The following is a 16,000-nucleotide window of genomic DNA, read 5'->3' as shown; positions in this document are numbered from 1 at the left end:
GCCAAGTGAGGGAATAGGGTTGGGGATATTCTTGCGTGGGTAATTATAGTTTTGTCACCATGAGTGTTGATACGACATTTTCACAACTGTCGTTGTCGATTATCAAGCTGCAAACTTTCCCTTTAATTGCACATATTGTGCGAAAGATGCTGTGTAGGAGCCATGACTGATCCCGGACTTGTTCGGATTGTAAGACTTGTCATATGACTAGTAACTCACCTTCATGCTCTGAGAGCTGATGTGCTTCACTGATATCTTTTTCTGGTTCCTCATCCTCGCTTTCTTCGATGACACTTTGGTCTATTAAAAAAACAATTCAGCTTGTGGGACAGTTGGAGGCGATGTGGCTGAAATGATGGCATCTAAAACATTTTCTGGTTGGCATTGGCCCTGAAGAGCTACCTTTTTCGGGTTTCTTGCTGCTTGAATCAGTTTTTGCATTTCAAGATGCTGGTTTCCCTGTTCCTGGCATGACTTTGTCGGTTGGTGTAGTTTTTGTGGTTGACTTTTATGAGGATTGCTGTCGGAAGAAAGATTGCGATCTGGCCTGCTTTTGTTACCTTCTAACATTCAGGGCTAAGGTTTGGACGTTACTTAGAGAAAACTAATTGTTGTGGATGCTGGTACAACACATTGCTAATGACAGACTTCAGGCCTCCGAGGTAACGGCAGATGTATGCTACTCTTGTTCGACCAAGTTGCAACGTTACTTAGAGAAAACTAATTGTTGTGGATGTTGGTACAACACATTGCTAATGGCAGACTTCAGGCCTCCGAGGTAGCGGCAGATGTATGCTACTCTTGTTCGACCAAGTTGCACTTGATTTGTAATTAATCGAATTTGGCTATGAATTCAACTACAAACATCTCTCTGTGAGGTAAAGTTGTGGAGCTTCAGGAACATATCTTGACCGTAGTGTGGTGACAGGTATTTTCGCAGGAGTGCTTTCGTCATTTTATTCCACTTCGTGATTTTGTCGTTGTTGTCCCTCATTCGTTGACGTTTCAAGTTGCCCCACCATAACGAGGCATGCTTTTTCAGTTTAAGAGCTGCTAACTTGACTCGTTTATCTTGAGGTATCTCCTTGTATTCGAAAGTTCATTTGACTACTCTTAGCCAGTCAAGGAATTCATTTGGGTCCATACAACCATCAAATTCGGGGAGATCTATTTTCATGCTGAAGTCACGGTGGTCTCGAGGTTCTTCTCATGGTCTCCTCTGGTACTGAATGACAAATGACATGGACGGTATTCTTCATCACTCACATCTTCCCCGTGGAATGGATTGAGGTCATCGTCCCTGTCTTCGTGTTGACTTTGTAAGTCAACTTGTGTCCCATCATCTAGATCGGCCAATTGTAGACGGCTAGTGCATCACGCATGGGGTCCTCCGTTTCTCCTGGGAGCATAGTTGATAGTTTGGGAAGTTAATGAGAGTGGAGGAATAGAAGAGGCTAAAAGAAAGAGGAGACAAAGAGGAAGCGAGCGATGGGAAGGGGGTAAAAAAATTTTGGTTTGGGGAGGGTTGCGGATGCTAGAAAATTTTAAGATTCTAGGGTTGGGCTAGCTCTAATACCAAATGATACCGAAGTAAACCCAAAACACGACACAAGACACGAATCTTATTAATAGCTTAAAAGACAATTACAAGATGGACTCAAAAAGAAAGAAGACGCTACATAACAGAAATCACATAAAGCAAATAATACAACAAGACTCAACAATAAAAGACACGAGCTCGATGAGGAGAGGAGTCGTGAATGGTGGTACTGACGCGGACGTCGGAGCCGAGGAACGAAGGCACGAAGGGAGGCAGAACCGAGGAGCGGAGGTACATCGGGAGGCCGGATTAAAGAAGGGAAGGCTCAAAGGGCGGTCGAAAGCCGAGGAGCGAAGGCTCAAATGGAGACCGAAAGCCGAGGAGCGAAGGCAGTGGCTGGAGGAACTGGGACTGGCCGGAAGTGGCAGTCACTTGCTGTGAGGGAGGTGGCAAAGGAGCGGCAGACTGCAGGAAGACGGTGAAGAAGGGCCGGAGGCGCTAGGGAAGACGATGGAGAAGGGCGGAAGGTGACTGGAAACGGTGGCATGCTGTGTGAGAGGAGATGGGTGTTGCGACGACTTGTAGAGAAACTGGAAGGTGGGCTGCTAGCGGACTAGCAAGGCAACAAGAAGCTGCGGCAGCCTACAGGAGGTTGTGCGGAACTGGCAACAATAGGGTACAGGTCCAGGGGCGGCAACCTAATGGAGAACTCCGGGGAGCTGGTGGTTGGCTGATGGAATACCTAGGAAGGGGGGAAGGTGCGATACTACATGTAAAGAAGCTGCAGGCCTACTGTTTGGGAGGACAACAAGAAGGCATAGGGCGGCTAGCTAGAAACTAGAAGAGCTGGGAAGGCATCTACCTGTGGGACAGAGAATAACAGTGGGAACGCGAATATAAACACTACCTCAGATAGGAAAATATTCGGGCAAAACTGAATTCAGATTTCAAAACCAAGACGCCCTTTACCCTAGACACGACTCCTATTTATAAAAGAAACTTGATTCAATTAAAAACACTAAAATAAGAAATAGAATAAAATCAAATCTCAAAAAATAGGGCAAGAAATAAAATCAAATATTAAATTTAATGCAAAGGTTCTAAATTAAAGAAAAAGAATAAAATCAAAATCTAGGTTTTCAGGAAGGATTTAAAGTAGGAAAGCCTAGGAAGAAAATATGAAGAGGAAGAAAAAAAAGCAAGGGAAGGAAGGAGGGGTGGTGGGGCCCACTCCAAGGGTCGGCCAATCCAGTCGGTCTCCACAGAGCCCCGCGTCACTCATATTAAGTAAATCCTAGCATTGCATGGATTTAAATTAAATTCATAAGTCTCACAAACAACTCTTCTTCTTTACAAACCATTGCTCACATCAATAACTTCTCCAACAAGCACCTTTAGCAACTTTGCTTCTTTCTTGTGGGTTTTGGGAATTTGAGGAATGAAACTAGTGACAAAAAGAGGACAATTTTTTATTACAAATAATATATTAATTATAATGATTAAATTGGATAAAATAATTAAAAATTTAAATTAGTATTGATGAAGAATTTTAATTAATTAAAAAATAATTTAAATAACTATATTCTTTGAGATATGATTTGATCAAATAGAATTTATTATAATCAATTATTTTAGAAACTATTAATCAATAATTAATTAAGTATTAATCTCAACTTATTAAAATTTATTGACAAAATGGAATTAATAAAATATTTCAATCAAACAAATTAACACTAATATATGTGTTAATCAAGAAATTAACTTAATCTTAATAAATGATATTAGTTAACAGAATTTTATTAGTGTTTTTATTTTTAATTTAATTATCAAAATATAAGTTATCATTATTTAATTAAATCATTGCTAATTGATGGTTGAGAAACTTTATTAAATTAAGGGTCTGTTTGGGGCAGCTGTAGTTTATTGAATATGAACCTGATCGGCTGTTATTAGGATAGGTTGCTATTAGGAAACTGTTGATGGGGAAGCAGTGCGTCTGTTTAAATGATCTGTTGTGTTGTAGCTGTTTCTAAGGAAAAAAAGATAGTTACCCTTATGTATACATATTAGCCATAAGTTTACAGTTTCAAGAATAATTCAAACAAAACAACAAAAATAAATTTTAACAGTTTTAAAAAAAAATCAAGTGTATTATTCTACTACATCAAGCTAATATATTAGCTAACACATAATAACACGATAATAAAAATTATAATAACATGTAATATTTTTATAACATTTTCTTTCAAATCCAAAAGATCAATTTTTCTATATAATTTTCTTTCCAAAACTTCTTTTAAGGCAAGATCACTATCTGAAGTGGATTCCTCACTATCATCAGCCCGTTCAGAAAGTTTACAGTCGCCAGGTGTTCTATTCTTGGGACACTTTATAAAAATTTCTTCTATAATTAGTATTTGTATTGAAGTAAATTTGGAACATTGCATATCATAATTGCAGTGCAGAACTCTATAAACATTTGAAATACTTGAGCTCATATTTACCGAGAATGCAAAGCTAAATGCTTAATAAAAAAACTGGAGTATATGTGCAATAGAATAAGTAAATGAAAAAATTTAAGGTTTAGAGTCAACAAAAAGAAATACATAATCAACTACTATACGAAAGTGTAAGACCCATAAAAAGGAGACCTTGGTTGTCTTTAAGCTTTTATTACCAAACTCATATATGTCGAAAAACAAAGCAACATAAAAACCATCTAGAAGAACCACTAATATCATATGACTCATCAAATACCTCAAGAAAAATAAATAAATAAATAACACAAAATCAAATTTTAACGCAATAACATAACATATAATTCAACATTTTTTTGGATAATACAAAATGACACAATTCACAAAGCATTGATGAAATATATAAAGACAGAGATGAAAAAGATTCAAGCAAAAGTAAATGTCCAAAGTACACAATAGAAATAACAAGGAATACATGTCTCTCTCATCAATTAAAGTATTTCTAATATGTTATCTTAGCTAAATCATAATATCAATACCTTCACCATCCTAAGTCGGGTGATCCTCAACATCTTCGGTATCCATTATTGACTGACCAATCCTGTACTCATAAGCTTCATGTAGAACATATGCATGATTTGTCTCCAAATTATTAAATTTAATTTCACGCTTTGAAGAATGTCATCCTATATACTTATGTAATGTCATTATTGCTTCCACTATTTTGACTTGTTTGCTACATGGATACGTAGGCATGTCCCTTAGAATAATCCTTCTTTATTCCAAACTCCAAAAGCCCTCTCGATTACAAGACTTAAAGTGGAGCGTCGCTTCTTAAATATTTCCTTTCTACAACTAACAACTTGACTGTTTCTTTCAAAGTTGGGTATATGATATTTTGTTTCAAGAAATGGTTTCAAAAAAATCATGTGCATGGGATACCTGACATCCACAAGGTACTTTCCTGTTCAATCAAGCAAAATGTAAAAATTAAATAGTATTCCTAAAGAATTAACTACTTTATGTGCAATTTAAAAGTATTTTGAGACCACATAGGAGAATTATATTCTTCGTGGATCATGTTGAAAATTTGAATATATGACTATCATACACACTTCTTTATTCAGTTATGACAAACATGAAACACAAGTAACAAACCACTATAATCTTTTGAGTCAGCGAACCGCATCTTCCGATGTAAACTACTTCTCATCTTTAGAAACACGAGCATTCACATGTATTTCATCAATTGCCCCAGGGGTGGATCAGATAAGGTCTTGGGAAGCAATTGCCCCTCCCCCCCCTAAAATTCAGATTTTTACTTATATAAGAGAGGAATTTGGTCTTTTCCCTCTTCTGAAATTTTGTCTCTCTTGAGATATCACTTTGTCCTTCATTGCCCTAGCCCCTCTCACATTGGGTCTAGGGGCAGTTTGACCCCTCTCAATGAAGAGGCTGGTTCTGCCTCTGAATTGCCCCAATGTAGTCATATACAAGCTATTTTTTAAGCACTTGCCTATGTGACCCTATATACTTTATTTTTTAAGCACTTGCCTTTTTAAGCACTTGCCTATGTGACCCTATATACTTTACATATATCCCTTTACATGCTCCACTTTTATTGTATACTTTTTATATATATTTTTGTCTCTGTGAGGATCACTATCAACAATACCTTACACATTCTTGACCAATATTGCCCCGTGACTCTCATCGGCACAACGATTAGCGATCTACACATCACAATTCTCTAGAGTGGATAGACCCTTACCTGCCCCTGACCGATATTATCTTGTCGACACAACGGTTAGCAATATAAACATCACAATTGTCTAAAAATATAAACTCTGGTCTACTCGCCCTTGACCGATATTATCTCGACAAAACGATTAACGAACTATCACAATTGTCTGAGAAGGTAAAAAACTCTACACACGCAGGTACACTAGTGTCCCCTGTCTATACCATTAGGGGCTGAAATCCTCTTCTGAACATGCACAGCGAATCATTCATATATAAATTATTTCATTTTTCATAAATATATTTACTTTGAAATATTTCTATGCAACCAACTAACATGCATATTTCTCTGTTGTGCAACTATTTATCATGCATATTTTTTATATCATTCAAATATCTTTCTCATGCATATCTCTTACTTAAATCATGCGTATCATTCCTATATGCCTATCTTACATGTTTTACATATGATGTTCATCTAAACATCATTAATTTCATGCATATCTTTTATGCATGCACATCTTTTCCTACTATGCATATCATGCATATCTTTCTTATCTAACAATATGAAGAATTTACTGCAATATAAATCTAACTGAACTAAATAATACATATAAAACAACATATATTCTAAAATAAAGGCAATTACTAAAGTTGAGAAATATAATTACTCAACTCAGTACCTTAATCTTCGATAGCTAGTGGAGGTTGCGGTGACTTTTATTGAGCCCAATAACCTGAAATTTATGGAGTCATCCTACGACAATCTTCTACACGCTTGCCTTTAACTTGTCGCCTCAGATAACCAACCATAAATTTTAAACAAAGTAGGAATTCATAATATATTAATTCATTAGATAATTTAGCTCAAAATATCATTGATTTATCAAAACATATATTAAACGGCTTCTAGACAGCTCAACCCTTCTCTGAAGCTGCAAAATCTTATTCTCGTCTTTCTATTTTCTCAAACACCCCTTCCCTTTCCCAGATTTCGCGTTAAAATCTTTATGAAAACTCACAAACAACTTACGACATTTTTGGCACAAGATCAACGCCTCCGACGGCTATTGAAAACTAAAAATATGCACAATTTGTGAAAAATCTCAAAATGAAAATGCGATAAAGAAAAAGAATGCCTCAAATAACTTGAAATAGGAATTGTCGCTTACTGATTTAATCTCAAAGCCCTAACATGCCATCTGGCTTTGTGCGAGTCGCTCGCCTCCTCCCTGGACCTTCTGTCAAGCGAAACCAAAAGGGAGGGAGGCTGAGCGAACGAAACCGAGAGAGGTGGAGTAATGGGAGAGGGGAGGAGAAATCCGAGAGCTCGGGACGGACTATAGCCCTATTCGATGATTATAATGCAGGGATTAGGTCGGTTAGCTACAGTGACGATGAGATTAGGGTGAGATTTAGGATAATTAAGGTTAACTAATTTAATTATGCTTATAACTTCAAATGTTTATATCTTTCAATCTATTTATAATTTATGTATGGTATTATATATTAAATTGTTTGATTTGACGCGTAGAATTTTATAAAAATAACTTGGTTGAAATCTGAGAGGTGAGAAAATTGAGGTACATATTATGTCGCCAAAAATTTTATCAAATTTCTCAAAATTACTTATTACAAGCCAACAGACACATGCAAACATTCTATATAGTTCATATCATTCACATGCTCATCTCATTCTATCCAATATAATCTCTATATCCTTAATAATGTATCATAATCATTATTATAAGAAAATATAACATTCAGAATGATATGGCCAATAAAAAGAGAATAAATCAAAATAAAATCTGAGGTTTTATTTAATAAGTGTGCGTAAAATGGTAGAGAAAAAACAAAATACTATCATAAATTAAAAGTAAGAACAAAAACCTCGAGCTCAAAAAATTCTTGTCTTTAAGTAGATCTTTTCTCCAATACAATACCCATAATCATGCATGTAAAAATATTCTTGTTAATTTATTATAATTTAATTTTACTATTTATAATTAATTTAATTTTACTATTTATAATTAATTTAATTTAATTTTATCTTTAATATAAATTGTATTTTTATTTTATATTATTTAATCTATTTGTACAAATAGTATTATTATTTATCTATTGTTACTTTAATATTAAATATTGTCAGAATTTAATCATGATTATTCTTATTAATATTTAAAACTTTTATCAATTAAATTTATAATTTTAACAATTTCTATATAATATTAAGATTAACTTTTAATATATTTAATTCTCACTATGAAGTCATTAACATTTAAAGTTTTCAAATTAATTCATAACATATTTCATACATTTAATTACTATTTAGATATTTTATTATTATTATTTTCAAAATTATTACAACAAAATATTAAATCCCTCATTTATTTTTCTTCTGAATATTTGTTTAATTTATTTATTAATTATTATTACTATTATTATTATTATTTTAGTTATTATCAAAAAAATCAAAATCACATTTAAAAAATTATCTCATCCTGAAGAGAACAAAATGTTTGTGACATTGGCGTCGATTCTGCATTTGGATCCCTGTATGTATCCTCTTGCACTGCTCGTAAGCGCACATTATGCCAAAAGCTCTGCCTCTGCCTCTTTGCTTAGCTTTCTACATCCACATCGAACATCCCTTAGGCACACTCGCACTCGTGGCCAAAGTCGTTCATCTTGCTCTTTCTCTAGCCTAGATTCTTTGCTTCTTCACACGTCGTGCGTCTTCTCTCAACGACAAGCCTCTCAAGATCACTCTTGAAGGTTCCCTTCAATTTCCTTCTCCTTCTCGCTTGGCTTCTACTCTCGACTCCTTCTAAAAGCTTGATTAATTCCGCTACGAAATGTAATGCTTGCATCATAGAGAATTAAAACCAAGCATTACGAGGTCAAAGCTCAAAAGCTTTGAGCAATATTAAACCTATTATCCTTTGCACCTCCCTTAACAAAATTTCAACTAAGATTTTATCCAACAGATTGACCTCCAATTCCATAATACAAAAAAGTATCTCTAACTATATAAATAGATTATTTTAAGGATAGAAATATCATTGAGAATGTTGTTTTGTCTCTTGATTTCTTCATGACTTACAGCTTAAAGTTTGTGGACACAACATTAATTTTTAACTTAATATTTCCAGACTTATGATAATCTTAATTGTGGTTTCCTTCATAGGGTTCTTTAGTTATTTGGTATAAGTGATACTATTATAAACTTAAAAACTACATTGAGAATGTTTGGTTTTCCATTCTTATCAATGGCAAGTCGTATGGGATCTTTAAATCCTCGAAAGATCTAATACAAGGTAATCTCATATCTCCCATGTTGTTTATAATTTCTGCCAGTTATCTTTCCTGAGGTCTTCATCACTTATTTCAAGACTAGAATAATAATTGATTTCATAATTTAGATGGGATATAGATATCTAGCTATCCTATGCTTTGCTAATGATGTTATCACATTTAGTGATGGCTCGCTAGATGTGGTCAATAAATTAAGAGAATTTCCCACTCATTTTGAATTGGAAAGTGGCCTTCCGATCAATAACCAGAAAAGTTCCTTTGCACCAAATAAAAATATTTATTGTAAGATGAGTAATGCCATTGTTGCTTCCATTAGCTTTAAACAACATACCCTCCCCCTTCAGCATTTCGGAACACCTCTTTACAAATGTAATGAGAAAATTTTTCTTTTTGATGATCTTATAAACTCCACTCAGAACAAGCTTTCTACTTGAGATTACAAGCTCTTGTCGAAGGGAAGAAGGCTTACTCTCATTACAAATGTTCTCTGCTCTCCACTTATTTATGCTATTCACATTTTCGATCCCACTTTGATGTTATAAATAGGATTGAAATAACTTTCAACAAGTTCTTTTGGGGCTCTAATTCAACCCATAAAAAAACTTCACTGGCCATCTTGAGATTCTGGTTGCGATCCTTACAATGAAGGTAGACTTGACTGAAAAACCTTAGTCGACCTAACCCTTACATAGTAATATAAATTATGGCGATCCTTCAGACAAGGTGATAGTTTATGGACCTCTTTCATGAAGGCCAAATATCTCCTATAAGCCTAATAGCTCTTCCATTTGGAAAAGGATGTACAAAATCAAATGGGCAATTGAGGTTCATATTCAATATGATATTGGCAAATGTTGTTCTTTTTTTGTCAAGATGATTGGGCTGGGCATGGGGTCTATTGATTCTTTACTTGACAAACTTTCCACTTCTACTATCAAGGCCTCTGATTTTATCATTAACGATGGCTGGAATATTCCTCAACTTAATGTCTTGCTTCTTGTACGTATTGTAGATAGTATTAAATATGTTCCTTTAAATAATACTTTGGAGGACAAAATCTTCCTTAGATCGCTCCTTTTAGCTCTTTTATTTATAAATATGAATGGGATCATATTAGGGTTAAATAGGACCGTTCGACTATTCTTTCAATCGATTTGGCAACAAGCTACATCTATTTCATATTCAGTGCTTTGATGGAGGATTTAAAGTACTACTTCCAGTGGATACTCTATTACAGAAAAAAGACATTTAATTCCCTCATTAATGTCTTTGTTGCTCTCATTTTGAAGATATTAAAGATGTTATTGCTATGGGCTCTTCCAAAGATGAACTCTAAACAGGGTCACAATCGATACAAAGCTTTAATTTTGATGCTACAGTCAATGATCATGAAAGGTTGGTAGTTATTGTATATTTCCTCTATACCAATGTCTGCCCTTCCCATATGTATGGTGGTTGTTTTGCTTCTCTTGTCCCTGGAAACCTCTTGAAGTAGAGTCTGAGTTCTTATTCATTCCTCTTGAAAACAACTCAGCACTCTTCATTTTGTTTTTGTTGCTGCCGTAGTTGGGTAAGTTACTCCTAAGAAATGATTTAGCACCGGCTGGTTTATTAAGCTGTAAAGTATTCCATTTGTAGCCCTTTTAGGACTAACCTTCTCAATATGGGTCTACGCTTTCTGCTAACTAAAACCTCCTGAGGGTATTGGTTTTGGATTTATGGCTGCATGTGCTACACCAAATCATTGATTTTGCTTGACGTTGGATGCCCTCCCCTTCTTGTGGTGCTGATAGCCGACACTATTTCCGGCTTGAGTTTCAATTCATGGATGGCTCCTTTGGTCCATACTTCAACTTACTCGACTTCATTATGTCCTTCATTTTTCATACTTTATGTATTCTTTGGTGTGGGTCTTAACCTAATTCAGATTTGCTCATAACTTTCATCAAATGACATTCTCTGGGATACAATATCATGGTGGAAAATTATCAATCTCAGAAAAGTTCATCCCTTTCAACTTTGTTATTTTTTGTCATCTTAACCTTCATTTTATATGACTTCATTTTAGCTGGCTATGGCCCCGCATCATTTGAGGGGGTGCAAGTAAATTTTGCTTACATCAACAACAAGGAGATGAACTCATTATGCAAGTGGCAGCTCAAGGAGAAGATGGACATCAATATTTTACTTTGGGACTATTTATTGGATTCCTTTATTTGATGCTTGTTATGAAATAGACAATTTGGTGTTGATTGACAAAATAATAGTCTATGAAGACATTCAGTACATTGATGCCTGAGTACATGGAACTTGATCCTCCTTATATCATTGTTTAGCCGTCAAGTTTTTTGTATGAGCTTTTAACGCTCTTTTGATCCAACACTCTTTCTAGGCGTTGCAAATCTGTTGTGAAGCCTTTTTTTTGTATTTAGCTTTATTCCTTTATGTGTTTGCTGTCTTTAATTATTATCCATTTTATTATATCACTCAACTTGTTTGATCTCAATTTGTTTTCGGGCTTTCATTTGTTTTGGTGAGTTTGTTCTTCCTTGTAATTCCCTACAGCTCTCGTACGCTTTTACTTTATTAATGAATTTTAGTTATGATTAAAAAAAATGTGTCCTTGATTTGTCTCACTAAACATACTTCGCACTGTACAATGCTCTTCCATAAAAGAATAGTTTATATGAATTTTACCCTTAATTCTCTTTGTTGCATTTAATAAACACACATAGCTTTAGGACAATATTAACAACTAAAAAAACTATGTGCAAACCACTCAGCCTAGTGCTTGATAGCTTTTTTCTCTAACCACAAGGTTTTAAGTTAAAATCTCAGCAGATACAGGTATGTACGAGTTAAAAAAAAGAAAAAGCAATCTTACATTGCATCCCGATACAGGGAAATGGAATTTTGTTTCTTCTGGTTCGGCCTCAAGAATTTTTGAAGCTCTTGCAAAGGAAGAAATTGCAAGCCCATTCCATGAAACAATAACCTAAAGAACAATTCAGCTCGTAAGGAGTTTTTTAGATTAAATTAAAAAAAAAAAGAGAACATCATTAAAATAAAGTAAGGGCAGTACCTTATCATCTAGATGTGGCCTAGGTCGACGATAGCGTGCATCAAAAAGTTTTTTCCTGCAAATCCCAAGAGTTTGAGCATACTCATAAGCTGACATACCTAATTTTGATGCCTTGAAAAGAACATCTTTCCTTTCGAAAAGTACATTTTTTCCTTTAAACTCGTTGTGGGGATCACTCATCCTAGAAAGATCACAATTTCCAGAAGTTTTGACATAATAATGCGTCTTGAACAAATCTGCATCATCTCCCAGTATCTCTTCAACCTAGAAGAGCAAGTTAAATAAATATCATAAATACAAATTAACCAAGTGAAAAATGAAGCTAATCCGACTGCAGCACTGCTTTCAAAATAAACTTAAACGTTTATTTTGAGAAAGGAGCATTCAAAATAAAAATAAAAATTATGCTTTGTTATTATATAAAAACCATGCTTAGAAATTAAATCTGAATTCTAACAAGATGTCGACAATTGAATATGATCCACGTGGAAGAAAACTATGGGTTTGAGCTTATTAGGTGGTAAGAAAGAAATACAGAAAAAAGAGGGCATAGACATACATGCCACCCAAGTCCTACGGATTTGCATATCTAACACCCTAAGTATTTTTTTTACATTTATACCACCCAAAATTTTCATATCACATCTAAAAAATCAATATTTTAACATTTAAAAAGCGAAATACACCTTGTCATGCATAGTAAAGATTGCATATATGTAAAAAATTGAATTTTAGGTGTTAGATATGTAAATACATAAGAATTTGAGTGGTATGTATGTAAATCTTCAAAAAAATCCAAAATGAAGAACCTGTAGATGGAATTTGAAGAAATTTGCCACATTTGCATTGTTCTTATATGAGAGAAAGTGAATGATAACAGTAATGCAAGGTTAAATTGCAATTACATTATCTTACCTCTTTACTTGTCCAGACATAAAAGGCCCCTTCTTTCTTTTTGGTGGAACCATCATTCTCAGTACTGTCAGCATCCTCAGCTGAAAAAATCTCACCCTCTTCCCCAATCATGTCTCTCCTTAGATAATCAAGAATATCACGGGCTACAGAAGAGTAAAATGCATCCTTCGTAACTGTAAAAGTGTCCAGGTAGACATTTGCAAGCTGCCCTTGATCATATAGCATCTTCTCAAAATGTGGAACTGAATGGTGAAGTAAAATTTTAAAAAAGAAAAAGATAATAACTGCTAAAAAAACATAAACACTTGAACAAACAAGATTAAATCGCAAGTTTCAATAAAAGCATCTCCAAAACAATGATTTTTCTTCATCAAGAAACAATAAAATTGCCAAAATTAATTGTTTATTACGAAATAAAAACAGAAAATAAAGGAATCGTGGGTCCATTAATAGATCTGAGGTGGAGAAATTATCCTCCCTTAATTATTCATTATTATGTTTTTATTTCTTTTCTTTTTTATCATGATTATTTGATTTTCCCTCCAATTGTATGAGGATTAGGCTGAGTTGTAGATATATTTGTTATTTGCTTGAGAAAATTAGAAAGTTTATACCTCCCAAAAATCTACTTGATATCAGAGCAAGGAAGCAAACCTAAGTTCTTCTTTAAACCACCGGAGCCTCTCCAACAGCCGTTGAGCAGACAGAATCTTCCCTGTAGTTGTCAGAATTCCTCCGTTCTTTCAGCCAGACTCTCCAAGGCAACAACAGCGGCCTTCTCAAGGCAGCAATTGCAGTCTTCTCCAAGCAACAGCAGCGGTCTCCCATAGGCAGCAGTGTGGTTTCATCCAGGCAAAAGTGGAGGTCTCCTCCAAGCAGTAAACAAATGGAAATTTCTCTGTCCAGCAGTTCAGCAGCCCAAAACTGCTACTCAGCTCAGGCTCTGCAACCCAGACCTGCACCAAGCTAGGGACTCAAGTTCGGGATGCATCGACAACCTATTTTTTCTCTTTGGTGGAAATCGTAGAGACTATGAAATTCGATTTTCTCCTAACGGAAATCACAGGGAGACCCCACGACCGATTTTCTCTCTATTAGAAATCATAGAGACCTCCACGTTCGATTTTCTCTTTCCAGCAGGAAATCATAGAGATACCTCGACGGCCGATTTTTTTAATCTCAAGAAGAAATCATAGAGACCCCGAAACCCGATTTTGTATCTCCAATGCATGTCCTATGTTAGCGATAGACAATTTCACTTCTGAGTGTAAATCCTGTGTTCGATAGACGTTTTTCACTCAAGCAAAAAACCTGTGTTAGCGATAAGTAATTTCTCACTCTAGTAGAAATCCTATGTTGGTGACAGACAATATCTCTTTCTAGTAAAAATCCTGTGTCGATGAGAGAATATCTCTTTTCGGAGTAAATCATTATAATGACCAAATACAACATGAAAACTATTTCTTTTTTTTTCAGAATTTACTTTTGAACCTAAGCCTAGGATGTTTGGTTTTACAGCATATGAAATCTCTTTTTGCATCACCAATCACAAACTACAAGGCAACAATTTCCTCCAATGATCACAATCTGTGTTTATGTACATATGTGATAAAAGAAAAGTTAATCATCTCACCGAGAAAAATCTTGTACCAGAGATTACTGATCCTAAATATCGGACATGCAAGATTGAAGATCACATGGTCATATCATGGTTCGTCAACTTCATGACCATGGATATTAGAGAAAACTTCCTTTTGCATAAAACGGAAAAAAATCTGAGATGCCACGAGAAATCTATTCAAGTGTTGACAAAACCTCAAAGTTTTTTGATATTGAAACTAGATTATATGATCTGCAACAGGGTGAGCTATTATATGAATACAATGATAAAAACTTGTTACAGGAATTATGCTTTAAGAAATATCACAAGTGATGTTATAAGTAAGCTATTATATGAATACTTGCAAATATGGATGATAGGAAAAGATGAGATTCCCGACTCTTGATATTCAGACTGTGATGAAACTTTAGGAACCGTTGGGATTAGACGACGATGGAACGTAAGAAACTGTTGGTACCAAGGGAGTTATTGATAGTTGTTATATTAGGAGGCCCAATTTTTACCAATAGTTATCGTGGCCTTCGAGCTAGATGACGACCCAATGACATGACATAATATGAGAGTAGTTGAGGTCTATATAATTAAAAGTGGCATTTCTGTGATTACATTTATGAATCTTCTGAATATGTTTATGATTACGCACTAATTGATAAAATACATATTTTATAGAACAATTATGATTATCTGTATTACATGCCCTTTCTTTTCATGTTTTACACATTTATAATATGTGTAATGTTTTGTGGACATGTAAATGAATTACATATGAGCATGCAGTTTTTTTTTTCGTCTATAAAATCTTATTTTAACCTGAATTATTTCAATGAGCTCGTTATTAATCACTTTATGTTGTTGAATTTCAAGAAGGGTTAACGACCACTGGGGCAAGTATTGCTGTGTGACTTGTACAGCTTTTATATTTCATAATTTTGGGCGTTTGAACATACTTTTGGGTACGCATTTTTATTAAATTGGATTCAGCACCTCTGCATAGATATATACATGTTTAGATATCTGATTTTCATGCTTTCGAGGATATGTTTGTTAATGATTTATGAATGAAATGTATTAAGTATATTTGTAGCGATTTAGTTAGTCTGGTTCATTACTCACTAAGTATTGATTCTACAAGTTATGATAAGAACTGGTGAGAATTTAGTTTGATCGATGTTGGCATCAATTTTTGATGTCACGAGTGTATGATGTCCGTTCGAGCACTAAGAAACGTTGCTTGATGCACGTATTGACCCCTGCAGCGCGAGACATCTACTTTGGACCCACCGACACGTGTTGAGGGGCACGTAACCGGG

At 34.8% G+C, this 16,000-nt stretch overlaps 1 protein-coding gene across 1 annotated transcript in view; it reads right to left on the bottom strand.

Annotated features, from left to right (window-relative positions):
- The window catches only part of LOC110028422 (spermatogenesis-associated protein 20), a 75,190-nt gene that overhangs the window by 20,990 nt on the left and 38,200 nt on the right, over nt 1–16,000 (bottom strand). Inside the window, exons 5-7 of the mRNA XM_020730256.1 lie at nt 13,070–13,311; nt 12,155–12,418; nt 11,957–12,067 (exon numbers count right to left, since the gene is read on the bottom strand). Coding sequence (XP_020585915.1) covers nt 11,957–12,067; nt 12,155–12,418; nt 13,070–13,311 — 617 coding nt within the window. The remainder of the gene's footprint in view (nt 1–11,956; nt 12,068–12,154; nt 12,419–13,069; nt 13,312–16,000) is intronic.

Source organism: Phalaenopsis equestris, unplaced genomic scaffold (genome assembly GCF_001263595.1).
Source record: "Phalaenopsis equestris unplaced genomic scaffold, ASM126359v1 Scaffold000002, whole genome shotgun sequence".
Taxonomy (NCBI): Eukaryota; Viridiplantae; Streptophyta; class Magnoliopsida; order Asparagales; family Orchidaceae; genus Phalaenopsis; species Phalaenopsis equestris.
This window is presented reverse-complemented; position numbering and strand designations above follow the sequence as displayed.